The sequence below is a fragment of the Atractosteus spatula genome, chromosome 11, assembly GCF_055471065.1.
Source record: "Atractosteus spatula isolate fAtrSpa1 chromosome 11, fAtrSpa1.hap1, whole genome shotgun sequence".
Classification (NCBI taxonomy): domain Eukaryota; kingdom Metazoa; phylum Chordata; class Actinopteri; order Semionotiformes; family Lepisosteidae; genus Atractosteus; species Atractosteus spatula.
Window position 1 is genome coordinate 13,607,494 of NC_142716.1, and position 16,435 is coordinate 13,623,928.

Sequence of the window (16,435 nt, forward strand, 5' to 3'; positions counted from 1 at the left end):
AGGTAGAAGTTGTACTGATATTCCCTCATTCACATGTTAATTTAATACTGTATATATTGTATATTAGGAACCCTGAATGTATATAAGAACCAAGTGATTTGAGAGCATTTAGAGTTTCAAACCTGATAGCGGTATAATAAAAATAAATAAAAAGAACAAACACTTAATAATTGAAGAGCATGTCATAAAAAATATTTATCCAAACCGTGTTTAATACAGTGTATTATTTGAATTTAGTTAAGTGTGGAGCTGCAAGTTCAAATACAAATGATTATTTATTCAAGTAAAAATGCATTACATACTGAAAAATAAAAAGAAAGAAGAATTAAAACTACATTTTGGCTGTGCATGAGGGGATAAGGAAAAGAACAAGAATATGAGGCAAAGGGTGACAAAGGAGAACTAGTGACATAGGATGTGGGCAGGGAGGGCTAAATCAGGTTAATTAAAAATCTGGGAGAGGGATTTCAAAATTGTGGAAGACTTTTCCATAGAATTTGTATCCCAGTTTTGGTACATTTTGCCTTTCACGCCTGTCACAGCAAGAACCACATTTCACTTATTTTCCCTTTCCAACCTAACACCCTTTCTTTCATCAAGCTCATCAAAAAATGTACAGAAAGATCCTTCGCTGGAACGTTTATTCTAGGCTGCAGAATCACCTAAGCCACCAGCCAGTGTAGCTGAAGTGCACATACAACACTCCAAACTATTTTCTAGGGGGTATCAGAAGGTTTCCTGACTCTATTTTAGATTTTTTAAACACAAAAACAGTAACAGACAGTAACAAGACCAGAGCCCTTCCCAACACAGTGAAATAAAACAAGCCGCTTCTCAATAATACAGCAAAATGATTTCTTCAACATAATAATAATCAATTCAGGCTACAGAGAAGTTGGCCTCTTCCCCAATAAAACTATACTACTAGCATCATCTAGTACTTAAATCCTGGATTTCCTAAAAAGATGCATTCTATAAAGAGTGCAATTTCAGTCCTTGCTAAGGTTGTAAAATGATAATTGCATGAGAGGACTTTTGCGAGTCACAGATGGCGTCATTAAACATTATGGAAAACATAAAATGATTTAGTTGAATGAGCAAGCAATACGAACACAGAAAGAATCAGAGGTGGACTTAGCCAATAGTAACAAGACAGCAGGGTATAAATTGAAAAGAAACTGCGGAGTTTAAAGACAGCAGCGCAGACCAGCTTCAAGTTGGAACACGAGTGACAGACGAGTTCACCATTTTCTTTGCAGTTGTTAAAGAGTTCCTCAAGACACAATGCGATCTGTGATCTTGCCTGCACTCCTGCTTGTTATGCTAGCTTCAGCAGCTGAAGTCCAGGGTGAGGTTAAGGTTGTCAAGTTGTGTGGCAGAGAATTTATCAGAGCTGTAATCTATACATGTGGCAGCTCAAGGTGGAGAAGAATTCTGAACGAAAAAGAGTTGATGGGTAAGTCCACTGAACTATTTAATATGGACAAATGGGATTTAAATGTAAAGGCACAATTGCAAGGCTGAATATTTTCACTTATTCATGTATAATGTACAGGCTATTATCATAAAATTCTTTATCAATAAAATGGATATAATAACTATGAATCTGCTTCCTGTAAAACTATTAAAATGTCTAAAATTCATTGGCAAAACATAGTTTCCAGATACACGAGAGTTCACGTTTTTCTTTTGATCTTTGAATGTGCTTCATTATACAGCTCTCTTCTTTATACAAAGTTTTTTGAAATTCAGATCTGCATTTAAAAAACAAAATGTACGGCATTTGTTTTGTGCCATTGAGAACAGGTTTAGTATATTGCATGTTTTCTTTTGCTGACCACTAAATGTATATGTTATCAATACCATATATTTCCATTGTCGATGAAGGACTTAATTAAAAGTTGTTTTGAGTAGCAGTCAGATTCTGCTCTTACCATATAAAATACTTTATTACTAGTGCCAAATTCAGTTTTCAAGCAGCTGAACATCATTAACCTTTTTCCTGACATTATTAAAATTAATTAACATTAGACTGCTGAAAAACAACACAAACAAATGACGAAATGAGCTACAGAAGAGAACCTATTACTTTCAGACTAATGAAATGCCATCTGTTAACAGAATGGAAATGGATGCTGGGCTATTATTTACTGTAGTCTTGTGTAGTGTCTGGTGTGATTTGTTTAAACTGTTCCTGTCAATGTGCTTTTTTGTTTGTGAAAAACTTATAAAAATATGTTTTAAGCCCTCACAAGTATACTTGTGTAATACAAGTATAAACATGAATTATGATTTCATCAATAAACAGCAAATAAAAAAATAAAAAGGCACAAACATTCGAAATGGCTGCTAAACTGATAGATATCTTCATCATTTATAAAATGAAGGATTTACTACAGTATATTCCTCTGCCTTGCACTTTGAAACAATGCACTTCTTTCCACTGTACTGTAATTGTCCAGGTTTGGCCAGCGACAACACTGATAACCTGGAGACACTGGGCTACAGAGAACTGGCAGAACCCGTTATGGGCCTCCGAACCAGACGAGACCTCAACCAGCTTCTCACCACAGCCTGCTGCCAGTGGGGATGTAACAAGAAAGACCTGAGCTCTCTGTGCTGAAGGAAGGATTATCTCCACAGCAGCATAGAGCAACAGCATGGAGGAAAGGACTTTTGCTGACCTGATTAACACCTGAAAAAGACAAAAGTTAAAATTAAAACTGCCACTAGTGTTGCTTAAAACATTTTTCTTGATATGATTTTCATATCAGTTTCTGTTGAAAATCCTGTTGAATCTGTAGGAAACACATGTCTAAACAAAAAATTTTAAGTCATAAAAAAGCATTAATAAGAAATACACTTCTAATGGTTAATCTGTCTGTGCCGTTTTATCAAAATGGATTATATTGTGCATTATGATGCAGGTCTGTGTGCTTCACTGAGATTTTTTTGGTTTGCAATTAATGGCACATTTACCCAGGCAAAAGCATTTTAGAGATTCACTGCTAAAAAGTGTTATTTCCATCTTTTTAAATTTTAAATCCCTCAGGGGGATGTTTAAAATGAGAAAGAAGAATGAGTGTTCATGTATAGTACATATAGTCATCATTGACTGAGATCATAATTTCTTGGAGTTATACTTGGTGGTAAAAATCAGGGAATTACCGAAAACTTGCCTTAAAATGTGAATGTTTTAAATGTCCTGTATTTTTGGTATGAATAGCTAATAAATAATACTGCATATCCTTTAAAGCTGTCCAAGAAAATCTGAATCAAAACATAATCCTGCACTGTACATTTTATTCTCTCTAAATGTGTCAATGACTGAAGACTCACAATCTCAAATCAATAAAGCTTGAATACATACCAACCATCTCAACACTGAATTGAAATTTTGTTTTAAATGCCATCGCCAACAAAAATGCAGCAGCTACACATCACTGAACAGAATATGAAAAGGTTCTGTGCTTTTAGAACACTTATGAATTGAAACACATCTTCAGGACTCTGTGACTTTAAGAGGTGCTCATTCTGGCTCTAGATGTTGGTTTTGAAAAATTAAATTAAAATAAGATGACAATGATACTGTATGTATTCAGAATGGTAATACAGACATTGAGAGTGCCTGCTCTACAGTACTTCAAAAAAGATAGCTAAAAATCAAGTGCAAATGCATATAGGAATTCAAGTGAGACACACCTCTTAGAGAAAAGTACAGCATTTGGAACAAACTGTACAATTGGTGTCGTTGCAGCCTAAAATAAGATCTTTCAAAAGATGTTTTTTTGGAAAAACTACTGCCAATCAAATGCACAAGATGAGCAGCCTCTCTCATTCAACCCATTCTAGTCTGACATGACTCCAGTAAAGTAAAAGCAAATCTAAACCAAACTCTACTTAACAGAAAGGTAAAGTACATATAATTTTTAATCATGATATCACACCAAAACAGAACAGAAATGAAAAAACACCTTTCTCTTACTCTGTGTTCAGCAAAACGGAGAACAAGTCAAGTGGCATAAAACACAAACATTTGATGGTTTTCTAACAATCAAGAGATTATTCTTTCATATTATATTTGCTGTTACAAATTTAAAATAGGATCATCTTTTGTAACTTTAACAATCCTTTACCCTAGAACCAAGAGATTGTTAATTCCAATATGACAAAATTTGGGGCTGCTTTATGTAACATTTACTTTTATTGGGAGGCAATAACTTAAGACATAAGCCAATTTATCAGTTTATTTCTTAAACATAACAAGCTCATGATTAATCCACATACCACGTATTCTCTTCATAACACATATTCTTATAACATAATTTAAATAATGTACAAAATACCCACATTATTACTTACAAAATACTAACAATGAAAAAATGTTAATCTACTCAAAGTAAACAGCATAGACATTTGCAACAGCAAACAAGGAGTTGTTTTTGAAAGCATAAGAGGAAAATGTGTCATTTGTAGGGTCCCAAAGACACCTACTTCCAATGCGCATGTTCTGGTCATTCAGTTGGCCAATGGTGATGAGAACAATGATCTTGTATCGGGGAATCATTAAATCTTTCACTCTGGCTTTTATCACCTAAAAAGCATTAATTATAAAATGTTAAACAGTGGGTTGATGTTTAATATTAATCCAGGTCAAGATAAAATAAACGTATATAAAGTAGTTGTTTTGCAAATCATTTTCAGGAGGATATTATACAGCAAGCCCATCCATTATTGACATTGTGAAGCAAATCTGAAATAGGACTACTTGAAATCAAAGCAGCACTATGATTGTTTTAGGATTTAATATTTCCCTATTATAACTATTATAGCATTCAAAGGTACATTCATCCTCTGGATGATCCCCAACAATTACTGAACTTTTAATGCTTAACTACACCCTTGCAGAATGATATTACAAAAAGTATAACAGTCAACATAATATACTGTAGCATAATCAATTCTAAAGCAAGCAATAAATCATAAGCAATTGAAGGAGTAATGAGCACTAAATGTTAACCACTCTTTATTCCTCCTTATACTAATTTCCTTATTAGTAGTAATATCCTGTGCTATTTGCTTGCTTTATTGCATTCTAGAGCCCTGTTTTAACACTACATATAAACACCCACCAGAAAGTGGATGAGGCAAGAAGAATGTCTATCCATCCATTTTCTACCCACTTCCTCCAATTTAGGGTCACCTGGAAGCCGGAGCCTATCCCGGCAAGCAATGGATACAAGGCAGGATACACCCTGGACAAGACACCTGTCCATCGCAGGGCAGACAGACACAAACACATTCATACCAGGGCCGATTTTCCCAGAAGCCAATTAACCTATCAGTATATTCTTGGACTGTTGGAGCAGCTGAAAATGGGGAGATCATGCAAACTCCACACAGATAGCACCCCAGGGCCAGAAGTGAACCCAGAGCTCCAGCACCGTGAGGAAGCAATGCTAACCACTGCACCACCATGCCGCAAGCAAAAAGAATATGCTTAACATACTGTAAAAAATGGGTACACAAAAGTACACAATGGGCTAAACTAGACAAGTGATTTAGGATATTAATATAAGTATTAACATTGTGGTTAGTGATAATATTTATAGGTTTGTGATAAACCCCTTCAACACTAGTATAGCAGTTACAGTATTTTGTGGTCAGTTCCATTCCATTCCATCAAAAGAAACCTATATTATTCCATGCAAAGAGAACCAAAATAGGTTGCACAGAGATCGTATTTATCTGAATTGAAAGGAATGAATGTCTTTTAAAAACAACATATTTGAAAAGTTATTCTTTCACTTTCATCAGGGAATGCAACCAGAAATAATTCTCTCTAAAGCTATATATCAAAGGCAAATACTAGAGAAAGAGCACTGGTATGTACAGTAAATATTGTAAGCTTTAAATCTGATCAACAAAGCAGTTTTCCATGCAATACAAAAAAAATCTTACCTCAGATATTGTTTTTGTCATCTGTCTACAAAGTTCTGCTTCATACTTCTCCTCTTGTAGATAACTAGTCAGCACATCTTTTAAAATGTTGTTTACGGTGGCAACTGGAAATCTCTTTATAGGTCCTATTGGGACAGTATAAACAAGGATACAATATTATAGAGTTCCACAGCTATCCAGCCATATTCTCCCACACCATTTATAAAATAAGCACCAATCAAAAAATTCTGTTTTAATGATGTCTCAGAAGAAACAGCTGCAATTTTCCCTGCATGCAGCAGATGGCAACTGGCGTTTTCAAATCATGTTTACCTGGTGTGATTGAACAATTTCCTAATTCAAAAGCCCCGTCTTCTGAGGAAAATCTAACATTGGTTGCATGTGTTATAAGAATGCTGTCTACAGTATATTGCAAAAACAATTTAGTGATCAGACATGTAATGTATTACAAATACTTGGCTTCTTCAAATGCAATGGCTTCTACAATGTCACTGAGTTTAAAATTAAGTGTCCATCCAAAACATATATAAAAAGGCCTCAGAGAATCCCTGGTTTATTTCTAATTCTTATTTGTATAACTCTCTATAACAAAAACAGAATTGTGTGCAATAGCTAATTTCTAATGCTGCCAATGAGATGGAAATCCGAAGTGCTATGGTAAGCGATTCCAGGGTTTGATGTGCAAGTTCATTTAGAAAATCTAGTATCTACTCTAAACGTATCCTTTAGACTACTTACTAGTACTACATTGACATTTAGTGAATATGCTCCTCACCTATTTGATAGGTGTTTTCCATCTGCACAGCAGGTCTGGGAATGTCATCATGATGGCCAGGCTCGTCTATATAAGACACTGTACTCACTGAGCTAGAAAATACAGGGTGAACAATTGGGAATTTAATAGTCACAGCATGGAAGCCCAGAATAATGACATGTTGTGCATTAGAAAGCTGTTTTGTTGTGGTACTGCAGAGCTGGCTGCCACTCCCTGTTATTAAACCAATTGGAATTGTCCTGTAGTTTCCCCTCCCCTCCTATTAATGATTAAGATAATATGCAGTTGTTGGGGGTCTGTGAGGACAGCACAGTAATTAATGATATTGTACTTAGGCTGCTCTAATTCTATATAGTTTTGCAGTAAATCGGACTTCAATATGGACTTTTTTTTTTGTTCTATACAGATGTATAAACACAAAACCACTAAAACGCATAAAGTAAATTGAGTGAAGAAATTCTACAGACTTTCTTTAGATAGGATTTTCATTTTTTAGATAGTCATTTTCATGGTTTATTCAAACAGATAAACATTCCTGAATCAACGTTTTCCCATTGCCATACATTTTTATAGAATGTCCACCCACAAAAATTTACTGTGGCTTTTTAAACTTTTTTTCCCTCTTTCATATTCGATTTGTGTTTGACATGGGTCACATACAAAAGGGCAACTGTCCTCCTATAATAATAATAATAATAAGCTTTATTTTATATAGCGCCTTTAAAGGTGGCTTCTCAAAGCGCTTTACAGGATGACAACAACAATAAATAAGAAGAATACACAAGATAAAATACAACAACAAGATATAGAGCAGACCATGGATGATGGTACTAAGAAGACCAGAGGGGTGAAGAATGGAACCAGTATGACCAGTCCACTCATCAATCCATTGGCATTTTGTTACAGGAGAGTACAGTAGGTATCAAATAGAAGAGTGGCACAGTCCTTACTGGTGTCACAAGGCTGCAAGGAGTCTTGCTGAAATCTATGAAAGAACTCCAGCCAACTAATTTGAACCCTGGCCTCGCTAGCGTTCTGCCAATGGTACACCACTGTTTGAGGTCATTGAATGACAGGACCTAGACTCGATAAGATTTTAGATCGTAGAACTCAACATGCCCTCACAGCAAGCACCTTCTCTGGTTGCAAACCACAGGAGCAGCTGACTGCTACGTTTGATTTCAACTTTCTATTTCTATTACAGGTAAAAAGAAGTGTCTCTCAAAAATGTCATACATAAATTATGCATACTCTTTGGTTTTCCCAGTTGTTTCCTTTGCTTTTACTTCATGGCTGCTGAGTGAAGAGATACTGCCTCTCTTCTTCAGCAGGCGAGCTGCTTTGTCTTTGGCCACATCTGACATTGTTGAGCCTGTCTCTACTGAATGGAAACCTTTTAGCATCCACACCTGCAAGACAGAGATCACATTGAAAAGGCAGGGACAGACAAGCTTTTGAAAATGATCCAGCTGTTCTACACTGTGATACTGTTGTTAGAGAAGCCAAGGACACAATGTACATCTGTCCGGTGACATGATAGCATACTGGACTGACTAATAGAAGGCGTACATCTTATCAAGGATTTCACTTGGTTGCTGGTTTCAAAAAGGTGAAATTACTGGTAATCTTGGGTTAACACACCGTGTAGCGGAGAATATGATCTTTGAGGAGTTGTTGTCAACTACACTGCAAGCCTGAAGTCCTGTTTTGTATTCTACCTAAGTGCTTAATTAACCAAATGCACAAATCATTAGTTTAAATGGAACAATTTTAGCAGCTAATGGCTGAGAGAAGTTTATAAACCCTGGTAGAGTGTAGCCCTTGAGGAATGGAGCACGGCACTTATGTATTCACATACAACCTGGCAGAAGACCATATCTTCAGCATTATATATATATGATACCTTGAATTTTACCCCCCAAAAACACCATTGGAACAAAAAACTAAAATACATTTTAACTGTATATTTTAAGTGGCACTGGAAAAAAAGGACTATACACGTTTTATGCTCACAAATTAAGCTGTTTTAAGTGTAATACATTTGAAGGTTTATCCAGTGGTTTCACAGACCCTAATTATCTCTAATTATGGAAACTTTAGTGTTACGTTAAGTAAACAATCCACGGACTATTGGTAATCAGAGACTGAAATCTTAAGCTTCCATTACATGGGGAAATAGCACCAGGACGCCTTGTGTTTTACAGCCCAATTACAGTATACGTTTTTTTTTATTGTTTTGCAAATTGTACCGGACGATATAACTTCTCTGGGGATTCTTCTGTGCTACTTCTTTACTTTAAAAGGATTGAGGCGGAATATTATAAACTCGCTTCATTCATTGGATTACCAACTCTGCTACTAAGTGTGACTTTGTCTGCTGTTTGTCTGCTTGTGAAATTAAGCAAGTAACGATAGAACGCTGCAGTTTCCGCGAACAGAAACCGAGCGTTTGCACAGTTTTGTACCCAGATGTTAGCAAGCAACCTCAATACTTTTGAAAAGCTTAATGCATATCAATTCTGGTTTAGGTTCTCTTACCACTTCAAGACGAAGACAGGAACTGTACACCACACTAAACAGCAGGAGCGTTAGGTTGTCCTGACGACACTGGAGTTACCTATGATTAAGGCAGTCCAAACAGGAGGAGCTTCAGCTTCGTCTCACCAATGAAAGCCTCAGTTTAGGCCCTTGTAGAAAATTGTTTCAGGTTTTCCTCAATGCTTCGTTGTTGTAATTTGTTACAGCTTTGTATCCCAGATAACATTCGCTGTTTGCACGTAGAATTACAATCCTAAATGCGAAAGGTTATCTAGTACTGGAGATTTGCGTATAGTACTGAAGAGAAGTTCATAGGTGAATCTTTGAAAACGTTACAGATTTTCGTGAACTTAAAATGTTTCATAATTGTTTCAAACCATTTGAAATAATGACTTAAAACCTACTTTCAGGATTCCCTAGATTAATCATTGCATGCTAAATTATATACTGGATAAAAATAAGTCATTCACCATATAGAATTCTAAAGAATACTATTTACAATGATTATGACTGTTACCATTTAAGAGCTTCGGTTGCATTCTTACAAAATTCCTAAAGTTACTTTAGACCTGTTTTATAGAGAATCGATAGACAACTTCAACTGGGAACCAAAAAAAAAACAAACATTCAATTTTCCGTTTATACACAAACATTTCGATCATCATCTTTTGCAAGTCAACGTTTCAAAGCAAAAATATTAAAGAGCTGGAACAATTAAAAACATTATAAATCAAGCACTTATAAGTCTTTATTACTGTATAAAAATTAAATTGTATTTTATCTTATATTTCTGTTCATACTGTAGACGTCTCTCCCTTCTCTGACTTAACATTGTCGTCAGACTATGTCATGAGATGTATTCCTTTTTCACCCTGAAGTAATGATTGCATGAGATTTTTGATCGTTCTTCCTCGATCGAACCCCAAGATGAAGGACCTTATAATTGTAACATGAAGATCATGAGGTACGCAGCTCTTTGGAATCCCTTTATACTGTATAATGAAAAGGTGCTTTACAGATGTGTAATTAACTTTTTCTGCTTTTTCCAAAAATATTTTAAACAAAGAACTCTGTATCAAGTACACATAACATATGTACACATATGATCTGTCCAAAATCATGGACACTTACCATAGCAACTTACCAAAATCATACAATGCCAGGGCCTCCAATATCCAGTTACTCTTGAAGCATTATTGAAGTCTGTATCTGAAACACTGTGGTGGTGTATAAAGTTTTGAAATTTAGATAATGAGTGCAAAATACACCTCATTAACCTTTAATATTTGTCACTTTATTTCCAAGAAAACTGACAATGATTGACATCTTAAACAGGTATTACATTATGGTTATTCTGTTTTTATATTTTTAAAACTTATTTTGTAGATGGGAAAATCCAGGTTTTTTAAAAGTACATTTACATTAAACAATTGCATATTCAGTATTCTGTGCAATCGATAGGATGTAGACACAGCTAAATTAACATTTATAAAAAAGTAAATATTTACAGAAAGGGTATGATATTCATACATTTTATACTAATCTATGAGGAGAATAACATTTACACAGATGACAGATTTTTTTTTCAAAGATCCTTATCACACATTCAGCAGCCAGTGAACAGACATGGTGCTATACTTCTTCTCTTCTTAGAATAGTATTCCAACCAGTAAGGCTTTTAAAAAGAAGCAAAAGCAAAAACATCATATTACTTTATTGCGACCAATAAGAGAATTCAGCAGTAGGAGATATATATTGCAAATGTTAAGAAGTACAAACCTTCATGTTATATTGTTTAGTAGAGTAAGATTTAGAAATGGAGTGGAAACTATTTTAAATTTTAAATACAATTTGTTGAATTTTCCTGGGTTACATTCCTTGTGTAGAAAGTCTAGAAATGCTGTGATGCTTGGTCTGTCATGGATGTTAAAAAATCATTACACATTGGAATTTTAAGGTAATACTTTAATTATGAGTGTCAATGTTGCCAATTCATACCAAAAGAAATTAATTATTTTACACAAGAATAAGTAGAATTTTAATTACTCAAATCATACATTGGCAGGCCATCCAATATTCAATTGCTCTTGAAGCATTTATTATTTGAATATGTTGAAAACAGAATCTAAAAGTTTATACAAAAATATAATGAGCATACTTTTGTTTTTATGGAATTCATAGTACCATTCCAAGATTTTTTGTATTGCAAATGCTCTGTATTTTGCCAACCCTATGAGAAAGTTCTAAACTGTATTTTTTCTGAGATTTTGAATAGGACCAAGAATACAATCTTGGCATGTTTTCCAGGTATAGAATCCATGGAACACTGGAGGCTACTCACAATGTTTCTTTTTTTCTAAAATAAGAAAGGACACAGGACAGATGCACAACAGATGTTTTCAATACAGATAGCCCCTGCTGATGTTTTTTTTTTCTTCTCAGAAAACTGGTATATAAGCTTTTGCAACATTTCCTGTAATTACTTACAGGATTTTCTGAAACATGAATAAGTTAACACTATTCCATAAGAACTCTGTACAGCACAGTTTTTGAACTGAAGATATGTAAGTTGTAACATTATAAAACAGTATAAGGTGAAACTCACATGTAAAATTCCAGGATAAACAGTTTATGTATCAGGAATATTATACTGTATATTGCTATTAGTAATTATTCTTTGTCATTCACTAAATGGGCAAAAAAGTGACCTTTAAGAAACTAAACATCTACTGGAACTATAAATGCCTATAGATTAAAAAAACGTTTTCATACATTTTAGTACTAATCGTCTAGAGAATTTTATAATTAGGTAAATGATGAGTATAATGATGAGTAGCAGTGGAATAAAAGTTCCAAAGGGGTTTCCTTTTTTCTTTAAATAAATTTGTCTTCATTAAAGTAAAAGTACCATAGATTTCACTCAGACAAAGAGAAAGAGCAAACATGCAAATTTTACCAGAGATGTTGGAATTCCAAGAGCAAATCTTTAGTAAAAACATCAGAATATGCTAGGGTCTTTGTAAAATTCTCATAATAGTTTTTTTCTTGCTGTTGGTTAGAAATGAAGTCATGGAATGCTTAATAAAACAACAAAACGGAATTGTATAATTCATTGCATTAGGGAGCCTAATCTGTCACACAAGCATCTTCACTTTTGAAATTAGCCGACATTTCAAGCATTCTGCAGAAAATGGTACTGCTGTCTCCCAGAGTTGTGCAATTTACACATTTTGTATAAGTCTGAAAGCAAATAAACTCAACAGACTAGTAAATCTATTCAGTTCAACCTTCATGTTCCATACTAACATTCGATTAATTGTTATGTCACTGTGGTGCAAATATGAAAATTTATGGGTTAAAGTCACACAGTATTTTTTAAACAATTACTTGTGTATTTAAAAATATGTTTTTTTCTCTAGCTCCAGAGAACACCTGGAGTAAGCTCACAACTATAAACTTTTTACTGTATGCTTTCTTCTTTCTCCTTACTAAATCCTTCTTTTATCTCACAGAGACCATTATGGATTGCAAAGTAAAAACAATGGATACAAGCACTGATTTTATTCTGATTTCATGCCCTAAGTGTTGAATAATACGCAGTGATAGAATCTGGTACAAACACGTTGATGGTCATGGATAGTGTTCACAATGTTCAAAGCTGACAGTCCAGATTATTACTAATTATCAGTACAGATCTGAATAACACTGCTTTATTAAGCACAATGCATCCAGTTACATATTTTTTCTTTTCCCCCACCCCATTAATAGCTAAAATCTTTTGTTGCACTTCAGTTAAAAAATTATATCTGAAATAAATAAAAAAAAATTATACCTTATCATTATACTGTACACAGTTTACCCATCTACACATAGAACAAAAAGAATTAAAATATTTTTAATTCTAGGGATTCTAAAATGAGAAACCATTCAAATTCTAATCATATACAGAATCACATTTTTACAACAAATCCATATTATCATAAATAAAAATATAGTGTTGTAATGTACTTTGAATGCTAACACTGCTGTCTGTATAACAACAACAGAAAGCTATCTGACGATACAAGGAAACACTTTAGGATATATAGTACCAATTGAAAATTACACTTTTTACATTTTCAGGGAAAACATTTTTAAACATTGCAACTTGAAAATAATAATGAATCACTGAAGCTGCCGTTTAACTGTAAAGTTCACATCATATAATAAATATATTAAAAAGAATGTAAAGAGACCATTGACTTTTTTTTTCAGTTTCAGAGACTCAGCCTCCTTCTGGTAGTCTTCCTTCTTTACAAAAATGATTCATAAATGAAGCATTGAAACTCACTTAAATCAATACTGCTAAAATATAACCTGTTTAATTGGAGCACATTTCTTAAAATACTGACTAAAAAAACGTTGGATGATGTGATACTAAACTTACCAGATATGTAGGGACAAAAGTGTTAGTTACATTGGTTTATTTAGTCTTAAGGTCTCTGTAATCTTGGTTTTATACACCAATTTTTCTGTTACTCAAATTCCACTGGTTATTTTCAGGGGGTGGTAAACCGACTCTGGATTAGTTTAAAATAATCCCACTGCAGCACTTCCAAGAGATTAAATTTGTGAACAAAGGCAACTATTTGTTCCAGACAATCTTGGGCGGTTGTCTACAATTACTGTATATGGTAGAGCGATCTATTTAAATACATTTAAGACCATCGTGGGTATCAAAGAAGGGTAATCTGGAAAAAAAGTTATTTTCTGATAAACCTAGGCTTGTATGTAAAAAAATAAAATTTTGATCAAAACCCTTGAAACATTCTGATTACAATAAATATCAGTGACATTCTCATTTATAGGCTCAGTATTGCCTTCATATCTTGAAACAGTGAAAGAAATTACTCTCAACTGACACTGTTTAACAAAAATAATACATTCACACAGATTTACACCAGATTGTTTTACAATGTACATGGTATGTTATTTTTTTATACACCTGAAAGAAGAAGCTGTTAAAGCCTTCTCTTTTGGGGTGGGTGCCATTTCATTCACCCCTGTTTGGAAATTTATCTCAAATAATTGTGGAATTTATTTGTACACAAGGGTACATAATATCTACCAATGTACAACAGGCATCTAACTCTCTGATCTTGGATTTAATTTTTTAAATAAAATGCCATGTGTTGCACAAAACATGCTGTCCAGCTTATCCGTGTCTGAAAACCACCAGTGGATATCTTCTGTGGCTGTGCGTCAGGAGCAATTAGGCAGCTGAGTTTCAAGTCTCTATACCAGGGTTCCTCACTCCAAGTCCTGGAGAGCCTGGAGTGTTTTATTCATTCCACCTTGAGCTCCTTGTGACTTAATTTAATCACTTACTGACTTTATTGATTGTTATCACAACAAGGTCTTTAATCATTGAGACGCATGAGTTCCCTCAAAGGGAGTGAGGAGCACTGCTCTATACAGTATGTTTAAAGGAAACAGTTGCTAACTTTCAACAAACCCAAATGTCTAATTGCCGCAATACAGATGTTCTGAAATGAATGCATATTACAAATACAATGATTACACCTTAAAACGGTCAACAATTCTATATGTAAGTAGTCTAATACTGTTGGATTGGCCTCCTTATGTTCCTTGTGGAATATAAAGGATTTAAACTTTAAAGTTTTCACGACTGTCCTCGGTTTTAATCTCTCACCCAATCCAATGAGATAATTTGCAGTGTATTGTTGGGTGGCGTTGAATATTTTAATTATCAGCCAGATATTTTCCTGGAAAAGAACAAACAAACAAACAAACAAACATTTGTATTTATCATTTGCATGAACTGAAGTTCAAATTCTTTTTACACCAATGAAGCTCATAACAGTTAGTCACCTTGGCTCTAATATAATGCACCTGCTAATTTGAAATTATTATTGGGAATTTATTTATCTGATTTTTTAATGCAAAGCTACTTGTACCTATTTTTACATTTGAACAATCTGAGTGAGGTTCCTTGCTGAAGGTTACAATGGGTGAGACCCACCCAGGATTGGAAACCACAACCAGAGCTCTAACAACTTCTCCGTACTGCTGCCAAATAAACTAACCACTTTATAACCACCACAAATACATATTGTATTATAATGTAACAAATATAATAATTTATTAGATTATACTGCATTATTAATTGGTATGCATATTTTGCAGTAGATTTGCAGTAGATTTAAAATGATAGAATTTTAAAATCTTATTTCTGATAGGTGTGCAGATATTTGCAATGGATAACATTTTTATCTGTAGTTATTTTTTAGCTGCTTAAGGTAGCCTTTGATGAATTCAGAAGCCCTATGTCTAAAAATATTTCACAGTGGCCTCTAGAATCTCAAAGGCCTGCTCAGCAATTTGTCATTTTTCTAAATCTTTGAGTAATGGCAAGAAGCTTAGTTTAGCTTTACTTGGCGTGTAACTACGAAACCGAGCACATACCTGCGGCAAATCTCTTCTTGATGAGAGAGAATCTGTAGCCAGCACCAAGCAGTTCAATATCACACCCTGACAAAGTGCTGCCTTCACTTGTGAACTGCACAGCTAAGGGAGACGGTTTACTGGGACCTTCAGTTAACTGAAACCTTGCAAGCAGTGAACCCACACCTAGGCAGAGCAAACAGAATATTTTTGGCAAAGGTTCTCCAAATATTTAAAGTCCCCACCTATTTGGTGACATTTATTCCTCTAATTTGTACACTGTAATTGTTATGTAATTACATATTTTTTTATCCAATACAGGGCCACAGAGGAGCCTATCCCAGCAAGCAATGGGCGCATTGATGTAATTAAATCATATTATGTACTGTTGGAATGTTTTCTCATTGTCGTCATTTCATATATAAGGGAAAGGACAGTGTAACTTGGCTGTAGACAGACACTATAGAGGTTCCTATTTATACAGGCACATATCTGAATTTCCTGTTCTTCTGTTTGTGACTTGTGGACCAATATCCATTATGGTCACGTGCATTCCAAACATCTAATTTCAGTTGGAATGTTACAATAAATTATACGAAACAAAAATAAATCTGCTTTTATATTTCACTTATCACCCTCAAAAACAAAAAAAGGTGATTTTTTAACTTTACAAATAGTTGAGGCTCCTGATCCTTTCATCAAATGTTCTTCATAAGG

The 16,435-nt window shown here is 34.4% G+C and overlaps 3 protein-coding genes across 3 annotated transcripts in view; 1 reads left to right on the top strand and 2 right to left on the bottom strand.

The window, feature by feature from the left end:
- The first annotated feature begins 1,284 nt into the window (after nucleotides 1-1,284).
- On the top strand, nucleotides 1,285-2,623 carry insl5a (insulin-like 5a). Its single transcript, XM_088928257.1, has 2 exons — nucleotides 1,285-1,456; nucleotides 2,463-2,623. The coding sequence occupies exons 1-2, from the start codon at nucleotides 1,285-1,287 to the stop codon at nucleotides 2,621-2,623; spliced, it is 333 nt and encodes a 110-aa protein (XP_088784383.1).
- A 1,767-nt stretch (nucleotides 2,624-4,390) lies between these two features.
- On the bottom strand, nucleotides 4,391-8,139 carry dynlt5 (dynein light chain Tctex-type family member 5). The gene is made up of 4 exons (XM_088928264.1): nucleotides 7,988-8,139; nucleotides 6,737-6,828; nucleotides 5,962-6,086; nucleotides 4,391-4,594 (listed from the first exon to the last, which is right to left on the bottom strand). The coding sequence occupies exons 1-4, from the start codon at nucleotides 8,137-8,139 to the stop codon at nucleotides 4,391-4,393; spliced, it is 573 nt and encodes a 190-aa protein (XP_088784390.1).
- A 3,091-nt stretch (nucleotides 8,140-11,230) lies between these two features.
- sgip1a (SH3GL interacting endocytic adaptor 1a) overlaps nucleotides 11,231-16,435 on the bottom strand; it is a 64,132-nt gene continuing 58,927 nt past the window's right edge. Inside the window, exons 23-24 of the mRNA XM_088928259.1 lie at nucleotides 15,740-15,904; nucleotides 11,231-15,039 (exon numbers count right to left, since the gene is read on the bottom strand). Of these exons, the coding sequence (XP_088784385.1) occupies nucleotides 15,017-15,039; nucleotides 15,740-15,904 (188 nt within the window). The 3' untranslated portion in view covers nucleotides 11,231-15,016. The remainder of the gene's footprint in view (nucleotides 15,040-15,739; nucleotides 15,905-16,435) is intronic.

Bases quoted from the DNA above. Each gene is read 5' to 3' on its own strand.
- insl5a (XM_088928257.1), top strand. From the start codon at position 1,285: ATGCGATCTGTGATCTTGCCTGCACTCCTGCTTGTTATGCTAGCTTCA. The intron at 1,457-2,462 runs GTAAGTCCACTG...GTAATTGTCCAG, and splicing joins GAACGAAAAAGAGTTGATGG to GTTTGGCCAGCGACAACACT.
- dynlt5 (XM_088928264.1), bottom strand. From the start codon at position 8,139: ATGCTAAAAGGTTTCCATTCAGTAGAGACAGGCTCAACAATGTCAGAT. The intron at 6,087-6,736 runs GTGAGGAGCATA...CTGTCCCAATAG, and splicing joins GGAAAACACCTATCAAATAG to GACCTATAAAGAGATTTCCA. The intron at 4,595-5,961 runs GTAAGATTTTTT...AATGCTTTTTAG, and splicing joins TGACAAAAACAATATCTGAG to GTGATAAAAGCCAGAGTGAA.